The sequence below is a fragment of the Anas acuta genome, chromosome 1 (assembly GCF_963932015.1).
Source record: "Anas acuta chromosome 1, bAnaAcu1.1, whole genome shotgun sequence".
Taxonomy (NCBI): domain Eukaryota; kingdom Metazoa; phylum Chordata; class Aves; order Anseriformes; family Anatidae; genus Anas; species Anas acuta.
The window spans coordinates 28,705,123-28,723,932 of record NC_088979.1 but is presented as its reverse complement, the minus strand read 5'-3'; the positions used below and the strand labels follow the sequence as shown (position 1 = coordinate 28,723,932).

Below are 18,810 nucleotides of genomic sequence, written 5' to 3'. Positions count from 1 at the left end.
ATCTTAAATTCCTGAGTTTCAGAAGCTTGAATTTTTTCGTTGTTAGAGTACTCTGGAGGCCATGCACAGCTGATCACATATAATTTCTGTTGCTATTTGCTCAGCCATTAGCAGTTTTGTTTTTTATTTTGTCAGTGGGTTTCCTGGTTTACTGGCTCCAGAGCAGGGCTGAAACTGGCTCCCTGGCCTGTGGCTGTGGGGCAGCGTACCAAACAGCAGCACGGTCTAGATCCCAAGGCAGAGGGGCTGGATAGGTGTAATACCTTGGCCTTATAGTGAGGAGGAGGGAGGGAAGGGAAATTTGTAGTGGATTTTCTTCAACTTGAGAAGTGCCAGACAGAGAGAGAGGCGCCGTCCCTTCCCTCACCTCACGGTGAGGGGAGCGCTGGGACAGGCTGCCTAGGGGAATTGTGGAGTCTCCTTCTCTGGAGCCACCTTTGGGACTCCGTGCCAGCCCTGTGCCCTCAGGAGGAGGATTTGGGGTGGAGACAGGGAAGGGGCTTCACCCCCTCACAGGGACCGGCGGGGGCGGGACTCGAACCCGCGGCCCCAGCGCCTCCCCGCCCACGTGACCCGCCTCAGCCCCTTCTACCCCCTCCCACCGCGCCGCCGAGCGCGGGCACGGCAGTGCGCATGCGCGGCGCTCCGGCTGGGCCCGCCCGCTTCCCCTCCCCTCCCCCTCCCCCGCGCGGAAGCGGCCGCTGGTGCGGGCCGGCACTGAGCCCCCGCGGTAAGTACCACCGGGCAGCCGCGGGGGGGGGGGGGGGGAGGGGGGACGGGGTCGCCTCCACGCACTGCGGGGGGGGGATGCCCGGCAGTGCTACCCCCATCCCCCCCGCGCAGGGTGGTGGTGGGCGAGCCCGGCTACCTGAGGGGACAGAGGGGCTGGGGGGGAGGGGGAGGGGGAGGGGAAAGGGGGGGGGGGGCTGTGCCCTGAGGGGGAATGGAGCCCCAAGTAACGGCTGCCACCGGTGTCACCGCACAGCGTGTCCCCAAGCACCGCGTCCCGCCTCGCCCTGAGCACCCCCAGGGGCCGTGACCCCACCACCTCCCTGGGCAACCCGTCCCAGTGCCTGACTGCTCTTTCTGAGCAGAAATGTCTCCTCATTGCCAACCTGAACCTCCCCTGGCACAACTTGAGGCCATTCCCTCTGGTCCTGTCACTGGTTACCTGTGAGCAGAGGCCGACCCCCAGCTCCCCACCCCTTCCTTTCAGGCAGTTGCAGAGAGCAATGAGGTCTCCCTGAGCCTCCTCTTCCCCAGACCAAACCCCCCCAGCTCCCTCAGCCGCTCCTCACAGGCCTTGTGCTCCAGGCCCCTCACCAGCTCCGTAGCCATTCTGCCCCAGCAGACCATGCTTTATTTAAATACCGCACAACCTCCGTCCTTCTGGGAGCTCCCAGTTCCCAGAACATTCCCAGTTCCCCTCCAGTGCTGGGAGCCCCCAGCCTCTTGGAAGGGCTGAGAGCTGAGGGCTGGTGAGGAGCCCTCCTGTCATCCCCACCACATGTCTACCTTTCAAAGAAAATACCATTTTCACGCCTTATATCCATTAAAATATTTACCCTGTATCAAATAAAAGGTGAAGGGGAAGATGGATTTCTATGGTTTTACTCTGAAATCCTTGTGCTCTCCTCACGCTGCTACAGAGGCGTTGGGTGATCTGTGCCTCTGGCTCCTGTATAACGTGAGCTTGTGAGCCTGCAAGGAGGCTTTCAGAGTCAATTCTGGAGAGGAAATGCTAAACAAATGAGTAAAGTTTCAGCAAGGTATGCTTGGAAGTTGCACAGTCACCCTTTTTCATCCCCCTTTTAACTTTCTGTTTCATTTACTGCTTTTCCCCAGGTTGCCATTGTGGCAGCGCTGACAGGGCATGTTGGTAGGAAATGGCACAGGGTTAGAGAAGCATCCTGAGACACGTGGCTGCTTAATTCCCATGACTGCTTCCCCTCCACCTGCTGTTTTACAGCTTTATCCCCTCCTCCATTAGCGGAGGGGAGTGGAAGAGCCCGTGGCTCTCACAGATGAATTAGTTGCCTTACTTTGTGTGAAAGTTGCAGAAGGACTCTGAGTCATTCGACTGTAAAATAAAGGCTGAGAAAATGCAGCGCTGATAAGTGGAAGACAATGCGTGTGTCAGACGTAACGCTGCCCTCTGTACCGACTGTCAGATACCATGTAGGAAAGAGGTCTGAGGTCTGCAATACCTTGTCCTACGGCGGGGACAGCTCCATGCCCAGAAGCAGTCCAATATGTGAAATATTAAGAATTGTTCAGAAAAAAAATGAATACAGAGAGCTGCTCTTGAGCTATTGCAGGAGTAGAAAAGAGACTGCAAAGTGATGAAGGTGATCAAAGATGTGGAGCAGCTCCTGTACAAGGAATAACTAAATAATTTCAGAGTCTTGAACATGAAAAAGAGGCGGCAGGAGACAGAATAACAGGTTTGTGATATGATGGGTGTTACCGGAGGAGCTGAGTGAGGAACAATGATTTCTTGCCTCTTCTCACACACACCTTGGGTGTCAAAAAGTGAGTGGTTATTCAGGCGAAACGGAATTAAACTGAAACTGGAACCATGCCCTTAGCCTTTCCCTCCTTACTTAGGAGCAGCCAGCTGGATCCACAGCCCCATTTAGCTCTTTATCCCATTCCTGATGGTAATCGGTAGCCGAAACCTAGGGAAGAGCACGGGGACAAAGCAGGAGTGTAGTTGGGGGCGGGATACTGAGCTGAATGGGGCACTGGATTCAGGCTGGCTGCTCGTGCAGTGAGGAGCAGCCGAGAGCTGTCCTTTTGCTTCAGGGGCCTGACAAAGGCCCTGGAGTAACCCAGGGGTTGACCTTGACCTGGTCCTTGGTTATCTTTCAGCACCAAGATTTCTCCGCAGAGCCTGGAAGAGCACCAGGGACTGCAGGCTCCAGCTTCAGCACCTTCCTCAGCAGCTTCCCAGGGACAGATCCTCTGACTGGGCCTGAGCAGGGCCTATGTATGCATCAATTCCAGGTACTGACCTGCTGCAGGGAGCTCTGCCCGACCTGGGGGGCCAACCATTCAAACGCTGGCTTATCCCACTCTAATTTTAATATTTTTATACATTTCCACTTGTTTCTGTTGCGTTTATTTAATGCCTAAGCTTTGAGGCTGATGTTATGATGCTCTTTGTTTAGATTGGACAGTGGAAATCGATCCCTACCCCACCTTGCTTGCAAGATAGAGAAGGAGGTGGGGAAAAACAGATGTGTGTGGAGGCAAAGTGGCTTGCCTGAGATGAAGTCAAGTTTCTGTGGCAGAGCCAGGGGAAAAAAATCCCTTCACACTCTGATGTTCTCCTCACTTGAGACCATCCCCTCCATTTTATGGAAGGGAGGTGGAACCAAGGAAGACAGAAGTTGGCTGTTGAAAGCCACAGAAACATGTGCAAGATTTGCTGGGCTGTGAGATTTCCTCCCTGTCTTGTACTTGGGCCTTACTCTAGTGACAGAGAAGCAGCAATTTAACTCTAAATCTTCTTACTTTTTATAAGTAAACACAGACTTTTCTTACTCTTATCCCACAGGCTTCTGGGCTGTCAGAGGTGACGTCTCCAGCGTTTGGAGTATCACGCCTAGAGGGAGAGGGAAACTGAAGATTTCTGCAGTGGGCTTGCACAGAAACCACAGACAAAGTAAAGCTTCTGCTATTAATGCGTGGAGGGATGCCCTAAATTCCTGGTGGGGGGTGGGGTTAAAGGCTTTTTCGGCACCATTTCAGTTGTTTTGGGAAAGAAGTAGGAGTTTTGTGTTGAGGGCATGACTTGCTGGCCTGCTCATGGGGCTGTCGTTGGAGCATGGAGGTGAACAAGCTCGACAGTTCTTTTGTTAGCTCTGTGCCTTCTGCCATGACTTGTTAGTGACTGTTATAAATCGCTCGGTCCCAAAATAGGATTATAATCAAAGTTTACAATTTATTAAAAGAATAGAGGTAAGCAAACAGCGCTGGGTATGTCGGGAGTCTCCGCTCCACCAGGACGCACACCAGTTACCTCAAGTAGCTGATTTTTATGCTCCTAGGCTAATACATATTCATTGCTACTTCTAAAAATAAGCTTACACAGCGTCCCCTGCAAGTTTTGTCTTCTAGCCGTCCTTCGGCTTCTTTCTTTCTTCTCCTTAATCTCCTGGCCACCTGGCCAGATATCAGGGGCTTGCACAGTGTCCCGTTCAGAAGCCATAACAGTCACCAGTTGTTAGCAGCTGTTCTGAAACCCCCAGACATCAGAGACTTCAAAGAAAGAACATACAAACACAAATAGCTCTCTACTGATGCTTCACGTGTTGTTAAAACATCCCCCACAGGCCGTTCACAGGGACGCTCCAGTCATACCTATAGCAGTGCTAAATCAACCACAAAGAAGGCAAAAAGGCTGTAACTGTTAGGAATAAGAGTTCGGAATAACAACAGCAAATAGGCTCATGGATTTGAGGAAGATTTCTGAAGATTTGATAAATTAACTTTAATGAGGGGGAGACACATCTGTGGAAGAATTAAATTGCCAGTGCAGGACCCAGAGACAGACAGGACTGCTCTCTGTTGACACGAATTGTTAAAATATTCCTTTGCAAGGTACAAGAACTATATACATTAACCATTCTGGTTTTCTTAGACTATATACAAGGGTATGTAAGACAGAAGGTCACATTCATCATACCGTGCGGCCCTAGCACTGTTCCATACTGACACGAATCAGATGAACATATCTCACAGTGACTTTTTGAGGGCAAACAAACCATTTTTCCCCTTGCTCTAACTGCTGGGAGCCTGTTTCCCACCACCTCTTGTCCCAAGAGCAGGCTTTGCACGTCCTGGCTGCAAAGAACCATGCTTCAGGGGCTGCAGGTGAAGGAGCAGTTCAAGCTCAAGAGCTCACGAGCTCTGCTTTCCTCTGCTCACCCTGCCTGGCATAAGACAACCGCGTCAGTCGCTTTGTGTTTCCTCCCAGCCTTCCTGCTCTAGGTGCTTTACAGATAATGGCGAAGATGGTGAGAAGAACGTGTGCGTTCTGTTCGGAAGGGGAGTCCGGCTCCATAATGTACATTGCCGAAGAGCAAAACATTGCAGCTCATCGGGATTGTTTGGTGAGTGTTTTTTTTTTTGGTTGGTCACTGTGCAAAGGAAACAGAGAATCACAAAAGTGGAAGTCTCCACTGCCTGTTGATTTTTTTGTAACTTTACAATGGCTTTTGTCTCTCTTTTTTTGTTTCGGTTGAAACAGAGAATAGTCTTCATGATATTCTGCAGCTTGACTGCAGAAAGTTTGGCTTCAAACATAACAACAAAACTAGGTACATTGCTAGGCAAGAGGGGGCAAGGGAAATAACGCTGGATTTGTGGTAAAGTGCACAAAATTTGTGAAAGTGGAATGCTTTTCATTGCTGCCTCATAGTTGTACAAACAGCCCAAAGTGGCTATTGTGTGTTACCTGATAAGAATCCAGACCTACAGGTCTGGCTCACACTGGAATGAGGCCCAGTCGCTTTCCTGAAACAGGCACAAACTTGCTTCTCCTCACAAATTTCTCTTTGTCAGTGTCACTGGGTACCCAGCAAACCGAAGTACTGGGGGCAAGTGGAATTGCCACGATGGGCAAAAGGGCGTGTTGCACGTGCTTCATGTCTGTAGGAAACTCAGCTAAATAATGACCTGGTAGAAGAATGGCTTCTAAATTCAAAGGCTGGTTACCCAAACCAACCTGAAAAGCCGTGGAAAAACAACGGGGACCGGTCAGGGTTTTGGAGAGGGGTAGGGCATGGCTGCAACAGCTTGAAGTGTCGATCTCTGGTGTTTCCTTCTGCCTGTTCCTGGTCAACCTGAGTTCTTGATACATGGAGTTGGTAGGAATCAATGGATTTGAGACACCGAATTGAGCGAACCATATAAAAATGTCAGTTAAGCTCTGAGTGATCTTAGAACACATTCACTTATTTGGCTGTCAAAATGCCTCTCCTTTGTTCTGGCATTTTATTGAAGCTGGCTCTTGGTGTGCAGAACCAGTTACAGATTGCATATTCTCCCTTCAGGGAGAGTTTCTTAGTGCAGAAGGGGTGTCTGCTCCTTTCTGGCTTTCAGTGTTCCAGCCTTATCCTCGCAGGTTTTATGTTTACATCCTTATTTTTCTTCAGATTATTTAACAATCCTTCAAAAACATAACTATTTCACTGTGTTACTTGGCTGTTTTGTTGGAAAACGTTTTTTATTAGGGCTCTAAACTTGGTTAAACGTTGGAACTCTTGGTTTGGTTTGTTGTTTTTTTTTTAACCCAACAACTTTACGAATGTGCCTGCTTCAGGACGAGCACCCTGTTTGGCTTCTTCCAGCTATCACCTTCTGAGCAGGCAGACTGTGGTTGCCAGGTGATAGAAGTTGTTCAAGGTGTGGAGGTTTGTCAGCCAAGCAGCTGCTGCGCCTTACTCTGGGCAGCCTGGAGCTTTCTTTGTTCACACTTCTTACTAATTCACCTCCTCACCTCGTTACCTTTCTTTGGTTCAGCTTCAGGTTAGGTGAAAAATTAGCAAGACCAGATGTACCCTCCCCTTCTTTTCTCTGGAATATATTGATGACCACGTCTCTCTATTAACCCTTAACGTCGTCTCTTTGTCTTTAGCTATTTTCCTCAGGATTTGTGGAATCTGAAGAGTATAACCCAGAGAATCTGGACATCAGGTTTGACGTGGAATCCGTATTGAATGAACTCAAGAGAGGAAAGCGCCTGGTAAGGCAGTTTCTTCCGGAATCTGCACTTAGTCCTGCCCCGTAGCATGCACCCTGCCACCCTTCAGTACCGAGCTGTTTGCTCAGTTTTATGTTTGAAAAAAAAATATGCAGAAAAATACTTGGAAGTTACAAATCTGGAAGTTACAGATTTAGAGTTACAAACATTGATTGGACATTCCGCTTATTGAAGTTTAGTTCTTTTGTTGTTGTTGCTAATTGGATTTTTTTTTTTTTCTGGCCCTTTTTTCCTAAGATAAAAGAGTAAGAAGAGACTTTCCAAAGAGACTAAGGTAGTACCAGAAACAAAATGATGCATTTTGTAAGTGTGAAGGGAAACACCTTCTTTTTTTAGCAGGAGGGAGGTTATTTATATGAGGTTTTCTTGTTGCTTTTGTACTTGGCTCCCCTTCTCCCTTCTTCCTGGATGGAAGTCTTTGCTTTATGAAGTTCGTCTAGGGGACATTTTACAGTCATAGAAACAAGCAGTTGTGGAAAACCACGCCCTGGTTGTTACAGGGGACTTGAACCACCCCGATATTTGCTGGGGAGACAGCACAGCTCAGAACAAACGGCCCAGGAGGTCACTGCCGAACACTGCAGATAATTTTGTGATTCTGGAGGTAGGTGAGCCAGCAAGGAGAGGGGCGCTGCTGGTCCTGGCGCTCACAGAGATGGTCTAGTTGGAAACGGGAAGGCTGCGGGCAGTCTTGGCTGCAGTGACCACGAGATGTTGGAGTTCAAGATCCTGCGAGGAGGAAGCAGGGCAAAAAGTCGGATTGCAACCTGGGATTTCAAGAGAGCCAAGTGTGACCTCTTCAGGGACCTCATTGGAGGAATCTCCTGGGACGGGGCTCAGCACAACGTCCTCCAAGCTCAGGATCAGCACATCCCTACGAGAAAGAAGCTGAGCAAGAAGGGCTGTGTGGATGAGCAAGGAGCTCTTGGGGAAAACTGAAGAAGAAAGTGGACGTGATGTGGAAGAAGGGACAGACCGCTTGGGTGGCATAGAGGGACGTTGTCAGAGAATGCAGGGATGCAATGAGGAAGGCCAAGACCTGGTTAGAATTAAATTTAGCGAGAGACAGCAAGGACAAGAAGAAGGGCTTCTTCAAATACAGCAGCAGCAAAAGGAAGACTGAGGAAAACGTGAGTGTGCTGCTACATGAGGCAGGTGACGGCAGATACAGAGAAGCTGGGGTTACCGAATGCCTTCTTTGCTTCAGTCTTCACTGCTAAGGCTGCCCCCACGCACTGCTGAGCCCAGAAACGAGAAAAAATCTGGAGAGAAGACTTTCCCCTGGTTGAAGAGGATTGGGCTAGAGGTTATTTGGGCGAGCTACACACCCACAGATCTATTGGCCTGGATGGGATGTACCCGAGGGTGCTGAGGGAACAGGCAGGCGTTATCACTAAGCCTGTCATCTTGGAAAGGTCTTGGAGAACAGGAGAGGTGCCTGATGATCTCTGGAGGTCCCTTCCAACCTCAGCCATTCTGTGGTTCCGTGAACATAAATATGAGCACCCACTCCAATGGGCATTGGAATAACTTGATCAAACTTGGGATAAGAGATGAAAGTCGCCCAGTTCCCTCACGTGGCTCTTTGCCCTGCTTAATTTGCGAAATTGAGGTCAAATAGCAGAAAGGTGGCTGAAATGCTGGACGAGGTGGGAGTTTGCTGCTGTGAACCTGCCCGATGCCTTCCGCAGAGGAGGCTCACAGTGAAATATTTGATCTTCCTACGCTTGTTTTGTAAGCCTCCTTTTTTTTTTTTTGGTAGCTATTTGAGATGCTTGCCTGCTAACCATCGTTTTATTGTAGGTGTGCAACTTCTGCCGCAAGAAAGGAGCCACGGTGGGGTGCGAGGAGAGGGCCTGTCGCAGGAGCTACCACTACTTCTGCGCGCTCTGCGACGATGCAGCGATAGAAACCGACGAAGTGAACGGAGTCTACCGGTACTTAACCAAGTCTTTTCTAACCCATTATTCTCCCGTTTTGGGTTTTATTGTTAGGAAGAGAGACTTAAACTGTCAATTTTTTAACTCCTTATTTTTAGAAAAGAAATACGTTCTCTTCCAAGCGTTGAAGAGACTGAGCTGAAAGACCACTAGACCAAAACTGAGGAAGCCTGGCTTTACTGGCCACCTAGCTAGTCTTCAAGGAGAAAGATTTTTATTAAACTTCAAATGAATGATTCAAATTCTCAATTTCTCTTGCCTCAGAAGCTTCAGTAAAGGTGCTCTCAGCACAGACCAGGCTGTCGTGCTTCTGGATCTGTTCATGTTAGACAAATGCTAGCAACTGCCCATCCACGTGCTAGCAGAGAAGTCTGTATTCCCATCCAAGATCTTCTTACATTTCAAGTACGTTGCTAACATTAACACCATTAAACAGATTTTAAGTAAATTTCCTGCCCTCGGACTGCTTACATTGCTGATAGCAGACGGAAAAAGTTGTTCAGAGGAAGGAATGGTAATCTGCAGAGGAAAGGGGTTGAGAAAGTAGGACTCCAAAAGGAATGAGGAAGTTAGAGGAAGGGTCTGAGGTCCGTAGACACAACCCAGAGCATTCACTGCTGGGTAAGGCCAAAGAGGTCACAAGCTACGTTAGTCTTAGATTAATCTGGTAGACTGTCGAATCCTTAGTAGCCCAAGATGGGCTCTTTTGTACCCAAAGCTCTTAAAAGTCTTGGCTGCTTTGGTAGGGCTCTCACTCTGACATAAACAGATCTTTCTGTAGGGATGTAGGGCCAGCTCTGTAGGAGGATGTGTTCAGTGAGTGTTTGTAGAGTTCCCTGGAGCCTGCAAAGCTCCTGAAGGAGAGTAGATGGAAAGTTAGGAACTTGTGTGATCGCAGAATAAATGACTCATCGTAGTGCTTTAGGAACAACACCTTGGGCGTAAGCGTATCTAAAAGAAAGAGAATTCCTTCCGTGGGGGAGAGCTGGTGTTTTTAAATGAATTGCCATCTCTGAGATCAGCAGCAGTGGTTATCACAGAGCAAAGAGCAGAATGAAAATGAGAAGGCGTGCAGTGCTTTGCAAAAGGCAGGTCATAGCACAGGTGGGGAAATGAGCGCCATTTCCAGTGCCACCTCTCAAAAATTATGGTAGGGAATCCAGAAATTCAGGTATGTAAGTAATGTGCCTCCGGTATGTAGTTTTCTGACTAAATTCTTAAGCATTTATATATCTTTTTTGTGCATCAAAATGAATTTAATGCAAAAACCACTGGTTTGTCAAGGAAATAGACTGCTTTTGTAAGGCCAGCACTTGTTTTTTTAACAAAAATGCCATTCCCTTTATAAACTGCTTCTAAACACTTGAGCTTTAGTCTTGGCAAATAGAGATTGGTAATGAAGAGATCAACTAAACCACACTCTTGACAAGGCAATTTTGTTTAAAAAGTGATTTGGGATCCTTCTGTAAGAAAGGCATCTTAGAGAAGCTGGTTTATGTTCTCTACACATTCCAGTATCCAAAGACAGGGAGGATTTCCAGCTCTGTTTGTTGCATTTTACCTCTTCCAAGAAATTCAAATCGCTCTCCTAAAAAAAGGAGGAATTATTCCCATCTTGTGTATAGAGTACTTGGGGATTTTATCTTGACAGCATTAATTGAAACAAGTTACTGAATGAGATCAGAGTACCCCAGATCAAATGCTGTCCTGGTGTTTGGCAGCCAAAATGCACCCGATGTGATTTATAGTGTCCAAACACAGCAGGGTGATTGAACACCAAAGCTTTGAGTCACCAGTTCCGAGCCTGCTGAGGCTCCAAAAGTAAAACCAGGAGCTTGTGCATGTGTGAGGCTTCACAGTGGGTGCTCTACCAAGTGGGTAATGCTGAACAACCATCCTGAGAGTTTTTTAGAACATCTTTCGATTTACATTTACTGAATAGAGGGGAAAATATTTGTTGAAATCAGTCAGCGTTACTCTGTTTACGTATTTATTAATCCTGTCTCTCTTTTTCTTAAAACCGAACTTAAATTGTAGAGTGTTCTGCCCAAAACATGACCCAGGCAATAGGACCAATCACTATGGTGAGTTCCTTTGATGGCTTCCTTGATTTTTATCTGTTTTAAAAGTTTGTATCCTACAGCTGATAACTCATTTGAACAAAACAAATGTTATTCCACCCTTCTATCGAGTGGTGGACTTCGAATCTTGCAGGAGGGGTTTGGCTGAAATCCAGGGGTACGGGCAGAAAGCAAGAAGGGTTTTTGCATTAGGAAATGCTGGTGTTTGAGCATCCCCAAATCCCCTCAGAACCTGACACGGAGCTGATCCCTCGTGGAGTTATTCTGTAGGTAGGCCCAAGCAGCTCTTAAAAACGAGCGTGAAACAGGAGGCTCGAGCTAATGAGGGGTGCAATTGGCAAAGCAATGGCTGTTATAGGAGTGCTCGCCCTGGGATTTGTGCCTGCAGTTGCGTTAAAATGTTCACGTTTGCATCTTCCGTACCCGCTGTGGTACGTGGCAAACCCAGCCTTTCATTCTGAAGGATCCCAAAGAGCTTTTTGAGTGTAACCGAAGGGTTATGCGCTCCCTGCTTAAGGCTTGCTTCCTCTGCTGGAGAAATGCAGTTTGGTTTGGCTGTCCTGGTGCTTGCAGACTGAGGCAGCTGGGAATCACCGAATTGACCACGTGGGTTCGGGTCTGAGTTAGCCAAATGGGGGTGCTCGAAATGGGGTGGGTCCTAGAGGAGCCTTTGCTTCCAGATTGCATTTAGCTCAGTCAGCTGAGCAGTAACACCAACTCTGGCTGACCGTTTTGGGGGTCTGGCTTCACCCTAACACCCCCTAAGGGCCAGCTGGGGTGGTTGTTGGTTTCCAACGTGACATGAGCTGAAGGGAATCGGCCCAGCCCTGCAGACCACCTGGGGCAGGCTAAGCCAAGACTGGGCTGTGTGGGAACAGGAGCTGGTGTAAAAGGGCTGCCTCTCCGGGCACGTTTTCCCTGGTGGCCTGGAGGAAGCTACAGGACACATCCCCTTGTTCTCCATACCTGCACCAGCAGTTCCTAGCTCACTCCAAAAGAGGCCACCTGGCTTTATTTTGGGTGCTGTGGCAGCCTACTATGTCCTTTCAGGCCATGAAAATAGCGAATGTAAAGCACTGGCTCCCTCACCCTCACAGAAAGGGGAAAAAAAGAACTTGTTGTGACAGCCTTTTCTGTACCTGCAGTAACATCCCATTCCTAAGGTGATTTCTAAACAGGAATTAACTTTCTGTGCATTACCCAAGGCATGGAGGGGGGCGTGCAAAAAACCCCCTGCATTTAAAACCCTCTGGCTTTTGGTGGCTGTGCTCTTCTCCAGCTTTCTCTGCCCCCTGGCTCGTGCTCCTTGCCAGTTTCCCTTCTCTGCTTGGGAGGCTGCAGCTATTGTCAGCAGCCGCCAGTTACGGAGTTGGAAGGAGCCGGCTGCGTGCGGATAGAGGGCAGACTGAAAGCAGAATCTTCATGCAATGCCAATAAAAGGGCTTTGTAGCTGAAATAATAAAAGCTCACGAGTAAAATTGCTTCCTATGAGGAGCTCCTGAGGTTATCCACGAGGTAGATGTAGCAAAGAAACATTAATGCCACTTGTATGCCTGTGGGACACCTGAAATAACTCCTTGTGGAGCCTTAGTTCTGAGAGTGTATTGACATAAACAAGGATTGATGGGGAGAAAAGTCGTCTTTCATGAATTTATCACGTTTTGCCTTAAGTTCTTACCATGCAGGGGTGCTGCTGCTGCCAGGGAGGGTCAGCGCCCTCTGCCACAGCCAAAAATCCTACGTTATAATCTGGGGTTTGCTTTGTAAGGGGTTCAAAAGACAGCGATGTCCTAATGCTGTGGTGATTTGTGCTTCCTGGTGATTCAGGCTTGTCCGTTTTCTTAGATGGACATAAAATGGATTCCAGTGAAAAATCAAGGATTTGGGAAAGCCGAAACGTATTCTTGTGTGGCTGCCCAAAGTGCCTGAGCTCTGTAGCCTGCTGGGGAAGGGGAGAGCTTGAGCTGTATAAAATTGTCAGCCTAAGGCTGACGTGTAGTGACCTCGCTGTCTCTTGATTTGCAGATGCAGCTAATAAGAGGAAAAGGCACGCACTGAAGTCTTCCACCATCACGGAACAAATGGTAACTCCGCATTTCGGTAGCTCTAAAACACAAATCCACATCTGCCACAGCAAAGGGCTTCAGTGAAGTATTTTTGGCAGTGTATTAAGGAGGAGACTTGCTCACAGAGGCGGCGACTTTTCCTTCGCAGCTGCCTGGTTTTGATCTTGTCGTTTTGTCAGAACAAAGCCATTCCGAGCTGCTTCTGGCAGAGCCAGCGCTGCCCTCAGGCTGCCTGGCACAAGTGTGATGGGAGCTTCTGAAGCAGTGGCTGTGCTCTTGACATGCCAGAAGGAGCTTTTTTGAGGAAATCAGGCCAAACACTGCAAATAAAGAAGCTGGGGGGTTCCGTGTGTGTTTAGGCACTGCAGGATAAACTGCTTGCCCTTGTCCGAGTGGTGCAGCTCTTACACTGGTGGGGCTTTGTAGTAGAGATAAGAATCATTTGTGGTACTGAGGTATGATTTGGAGCAGCAGAGAATGACTGCATCCCATCCAAAGGAAGAGAAAAATATTCCTCCTCTCCTCTCAGATCATTTTTAGTATTATATCTGGCCTGGAGAATTAGGTGTCACTTAGGCTGGGAGTTAGCAGCAGCCATCAGTTACATCTGTGCTGTTTGCATACATGGTGTGAGGGCAGTAATAGTAATTGGGCAGGGTGATATCCTTCAGGATGGGCTTTGCTTAGGAGATTTTGCTTTGAAATGATTTTTGCTTCCCTTTTTAAAATCCTGAATGTCTGGAGAGGAGTATTGTTAAGCGTGTGGGGAAGCTGACTTTACTCACAGAAATATGGGCTGCTTTTTCTCTCTGCTGATGTGGAGTTAAGACACTGCAAATAGAGCAGGAAATGTCCTTAGGATGCAAAAATGCATTGTTTTGATTCTCTTCCAGAGCACAGACAAAACAGCAGAAGAGAACAGATTACGAATATTAAAAAGAAAAAACAGCAGGCACAAAGGTGGGACCGGCTTCACGGACGAGCTGCGTGATACCGCGACCTGTTGTGGCGATGCTCTGTGGGGAGCACTGCTGGGAGGGAGCAATACTTTTTAGCATTTCCCTTTTTTAGCATTTCCTTGAGACAAATGGCCCGGTGTTCTGGCAAGGGAGCAAGAGCCTGGTTTGCAGAACAGCCGTGCGGGTTTTAATTGCCCAGCAGGGTGTTCTGAGCACCTTGAGCAAGAGCGTTCTGGCTCCCTGGGCAGAAACCAGGCTGTGTAAACGCTACTGCAGCTGCTGCTGCCCCTGCGTGCTGTTTTGTGTTCCCTTTCAATCCCAGGCGTGCGCAGGTTGGTTAACACAACGTGTAACGGTGAGATCTGTTGATGGCTTGAGCCGTCCTTCAGCTCCGCAGTGTGTGTTACCCTGAAGTCCTGCTGTAATTGCTGCTCAGAGTTACGCTGCTGCTCAAAAATTTAGAAAACTTGAAAAATGTTGTTTTTAATGGAGGCTGGTGGATTCCTCTGAGCAGTCTGGCAGCTTTTTGCTTTTGGATAGCCCGCTGAATTCCCACAGTGGTCCACAGGGGCTCCCTACTGAAACCTGTCGCTGAGCTGCTGTCCCGAGATGAAATAAAAATACCTATTTCCTTAGCAATGACAATCTGACAAAGCAGCACCATAAAATGGACTGTAACAGGGTCACAAAAATAAATGAGGTTAATGCCTGGATCGCTCGCAGTAAATGTAACCTCAGTTCTCTTACCAAGTCCAGTATTGGTTCACTTCGTGCACTGTTTTCTGTCCTTTAGCCTGCTCAGTCCATGGTGTGGTCTAGAGGATTTGAAGAAGAACAATAAGAAAAAGCAAAGCAAATCATCTGCTTTTCCACGCCAGGGGTTATTAGGTGCTTTAGGAGTGATGCATTTGGAGTTGGGGAGGCAAAGTTTTAATTTCTGAAGTGAGTGGGTGAAGCCCACGCAGCCGCGCTCGGGACCCCTCGTGCCTAAGAGTGCGTGTGCTCTGTTTTACCAGTCCGAATAGACTTCCTCAGGAAATGCAAGCAAGCCGGGCTGCTGGATGACATCTTTGAAGAAATGCTGGACACGCTGCACTTGGCACAGGAGAAGCTGATGGATGACAACACTTCGGAAACAGGTACAGGGCTTTCTGAAGCCACCTTTTAGCCACTGGCATAAACATAGACCTCTACTCCCACACTCTGAAGGAGGGAGTGGTTACAAAGAGAACAGGAAGGGGTTTTTTTATTTGGATTGTAAGGAAGGACCGTCTGCCTGTTTAAATCTGCGCTCTTTTGAGGGAAAAATCCTTGAGTCTGAATGTTTCAGTGCTTTGGGTGATTACTTAAAACTTCAATGTCAAATGTTAGCTTGTATTTGTTTTTTGGGGAACTGTTTGTATGAAACACTTTGTTCTTGGAGGATTGTATAATAATACTACTTTGTTCTCAGAACAAAGTAATTAAAGAAAAAAGAAATAAACCTTCCTCTGCCGTTGTCCTCCCAGCTTTACACAGTTACGAACAATGCTTTTGGTTAAGCAATGCTAATTTTTGCAAATAACTGAAGCACGTGCACAGAAAGTGAAACTTCACACCTGGCCAAATCTCCGTTGTGAGCAGCTTGGGTGTCGCGGTGCTAGGGGCAGTAGTGAAGTCCAGGAGACATCAGGGTTTCAGAGGACCTCACCGTTAAGCAAACCTCTTAGGGTCATGCAAACTGTGTGGACTTCTGGTAAGATGAAACACAAAATGCCTCGCTTAGGAAACGGAGGCATAAATCTGGGGTGGCAATGAACGTAAAACACTGAGAGCCATGTCTCGTGAAAACAGGTGTACAGAACTAGAAGTGATACGGACGTGAGTGACTTTATCTTAAAACCTTGAGCAATTGCTATAATTAATTACTGTTTTGTGCTGCACTTAGTGTTGGGCAGTGCGTGAACTCGAGTGTTCTGTAAACCTTTACTCTGTGGTATCCTCTCCTCTTCCAGAGTATGAAGAGACAGTGATGTCACTCTTCGACTGCGGGCTGTTTGAAAACATACTGACCAATATTCATTCAGGTACGTGAGGTGAGCTGTCAGAACAGCAGCGCTCGGTATGGTTTGGGGCACTGATGTTGTTCTGAGGATATGGATAAAATCACAGCACCACAGAATGTCCCAAAGTGGAAGGGGCCTGGTGTACCCCAGGGCATGCTGCTGGCTCCTGTTCAGCTTGCTGGGACCACAACCCCCAGAGCCCTTTCTGTGGGGCTGCGTTAACAGGATTTTCCCTTCATGAACCCTTGTCACCAGTGACCGTGTTGTCATTCAAATCATTTTAAATCAACTCCCAGAACGATCTTCACAATTTTAAATGATCACAAAGCGACTGTTTTACAATCGAGCACTACAAACAGAGCTTGCCTGGAACTGAAGGCAATTTTGATAGGTTTTGGAAAGGGAGGTGGGATTGCTCAAAGAAGGCAATGGAAACGTGCAAGAGCAGTCACTGGGGAGCACCAGAGCGGAAGGAAACTCTAGGGCATGAACTCAAGCCTCAGCTGCTTAAGCAGCATTACATCTTTTTATTTGTCATGTTCCAACTACAGCCAGGTGGGTCTCTTCTTACACCTTTCTGACAGGGATAAAAGCAAAAGTTAGAACAGGGTTTGTAACTGTTAAGAGAGGGAAGTGGGAGCAAGTCAGCTAACACTGAAGTTCGGTGTTCGAAGCTGGTGTTTGCTGTTTCCCCCCCGTTTCCTCTTTGCTCGCCTGCAGAAAGCCAGGCTCCTCCCTCGTCTCCTGTTCTTCCTTTTGAATTCCTCTTCTGGAGTGGGAGTGCTGCTGTTTGCATTTCCCTCAGCGCAAGGTTCTGGCGGTGCCTCATCGGAGGGGAACTGATGCGTGGCTGCTCGTAATCCCTGGTGTGACACGACCTTAGGTCACACTTGCTTCTTGCACAGCTGCTTCCATTATTGCATCCTTCTCTCAGCTTACAGGGGAAATTCTGGTGCTGGCATCTGGGTACAGCCCTGTGGTTCTGCTGTGTGGAAGCTGTCCCCCCTCCAACTCCCCGCTACTTCAGCAGCTCAGTTCTTCCTGAACCACACACTTTTTCTCTGATACAATCAAGGCTACTTTTAATTCCGAGGTCAATATCAAAAACACATCAAAGCTGGTTCCAAACCTTACCCAGGAGGAGCCAACCTCTCCCATCCTTCTCCCCGGTCTGTATTCCAAGCTGTAGCTACTAAGTGTCTGCCACAGCGGATGAAGTCTGGGACTAAATCCTGCAGGACTCCTACGAATACTAGAAGCACGCATTCTCTCCCTTTAGGTTCTCTCTTCAGCGATGTGAAAGGTCTCCAGTCTGTTACCTGCCTTCTTGGGGAAGCGCTCCCATACGCCACTCGTTCTCATCATTGAGATCTTTCTCCGGGCTATTTCTGTTTTTGCTGTATTTGGAATTAGAGAACTGGAGCCGAGGGCTTCCATCTGTGCTTCACCCCTAAGTTGAATGCAGTAACACAGCGCTCACAGTTGTTTGTTTTTCTCCAAGACATTTTCTCCATCTCTCACTTCTAGCACCTAGCCAGAAACAGGTGCATTAAATGCTCCTAAATCGTGTTTTTGAGAAACCAGCTGTTGACTTCTGTTGTCCAAACCGTCCCTTTTTAAGCTTAACATTTAGTTGACTAAAATCCATTGGACTTCTAAATTTGCTTTATGTAATTCAGGGGCGTTAATTTAAAAAATTTAAAATGCATGTTTATGGAAAGTGTCCCTGTGCTGTGTGCTCCGAAAAGTTGTTAGGAACGCAATGAACTGGCTTGTAGCTTTTTATTTGGTGGCTTACATTGTAACACAGCTGGTTTTGAGATACAGTAGGATGGAAAACAAATGCTGTGCCTCTGTGACTTACAGCCTGTGTTTTCTTTTGCCACTTCAATTCTTTGTCTCCCTACGTGTTAGTGAAGAGACAAGGGCACAGAATGTGAAGCTGAGGACTTGGCTTCTGAATATTTGCATATAAAAATAAAATAAAAGCTTTTATCCCTTTCCTTTCCGTAATAGGGACAGAGGAAAAAATCCAGGAACTTCTGGAAAGCAGGAAACAACTGGATCACCAGATTGAGCTACTGCAGGATTTAAAAGAAGTCGTCCTTCCTCCCCAGGAGAGCGCTGCCAGTACCTCCAGTACAGCGTCTGAATAACCCCCAGGGCTGTTTGTAACAGTGTCAATACTGAGAATTTTCTAAGGATAGAAAACATAGAGCACGTCAGGTCAGTGTGTAAGTGATTTCCTTTCCTCCCCAAAGTTAGGGACACAAGCAAAGACTGGGTGTTTTACTCATTTTTTATACCTCACTGTTGCAATAACTTTAAGTTGTCCCTGTCTTTAAATTTTATTGTGGATAAATGAGTGGTATATACCAAATTTAGCTCCTTTGAAGCTGAAGAGAACCCCTTCCCCCAGGACTTTCTTTCCTCAAAGACAAGGGAGCATCAGCTGCCAGAGAACACACTTCAAAGTCACTTTACTTGCAGCAGCCCTCTTCTGCCTGTGGGAGGTGGCTGCATCACTGTCTGCATATAGACGGTGCTGTTTTAAGAACCACAGTGCTGCTTTGGCTTGCCAAAGAAGATAAATTAGCAGAAGTTGCACTCAAAGACACCTTCTGAATTAGAAAGAGGAGTTTTTTTAAATTGAGCATACATTAAGCAGTCAATGAGGACTTAGAGCTGCTGTAATGACAAGGGTAAAATGGTGTTTGCAAGCAGGCCGGCAAGGGCTGGCTGCCATGCTCCAATCAAAATGGAAACGGATTTCAATCAGAGGGACTGTCTCTTCCTTTCTCCATTAAGGAAGGCTGTAACTTCTGTGTTTTAGCTGAAAAGCTACTATATTAAAAATATTTGAATACAGAAAAGCATTGTTTAGCTACAAAAGGGTAACTTAATAAAACTTTTTTAAGAAAGCTGTGTCTTTAGGACTGTCTGTTATTAG

General features: G+C 47.4%; 1 protein-coding gene across 1 annotated transcript; it reads left to right on the top strand.

The window, feature by feature from the left end:
• Nucleotides 1-589: 589 nt before the first annotated feature.
• Nucleotides 590-18,781, top strand: PHF11 (PHD finger protein 11). Its single transcript, XM_068674430.1, has 12 exons — nucleotides 590-730; nucleotides 2,872-3,006; nucleotides 3,560-3,667; nucleotides 4,982-5,117; nucleotides 6,644-6,751; nucleotides 8,573-8,706; nucleotides 10,747-10,793; nucleotides 12,816-12,874; nucleotides 13,750-13,816; nucleotides 14,832-14,954; nucleotides 15,810-15,881; nucleotides 17,877-18,781. Exons 4-12 carry the CDS (start codon nucleotides 5,010-5,012, stop codon nucleotides 18,014-18,016), a joined length of 858 nt encoding a protein of 285 aa, XP_068530531.1. The 5' UTR covers nucleotides 590-730; nucleotides 2,872-3,006; nucleotides 3,560-3,667; nucleotides 4,982-5,009; the 3' UTR covers nucleotides 18,017-18,781.
• Nucleotides 18,782-18,810: the final 29 nt, after the last annotated feature.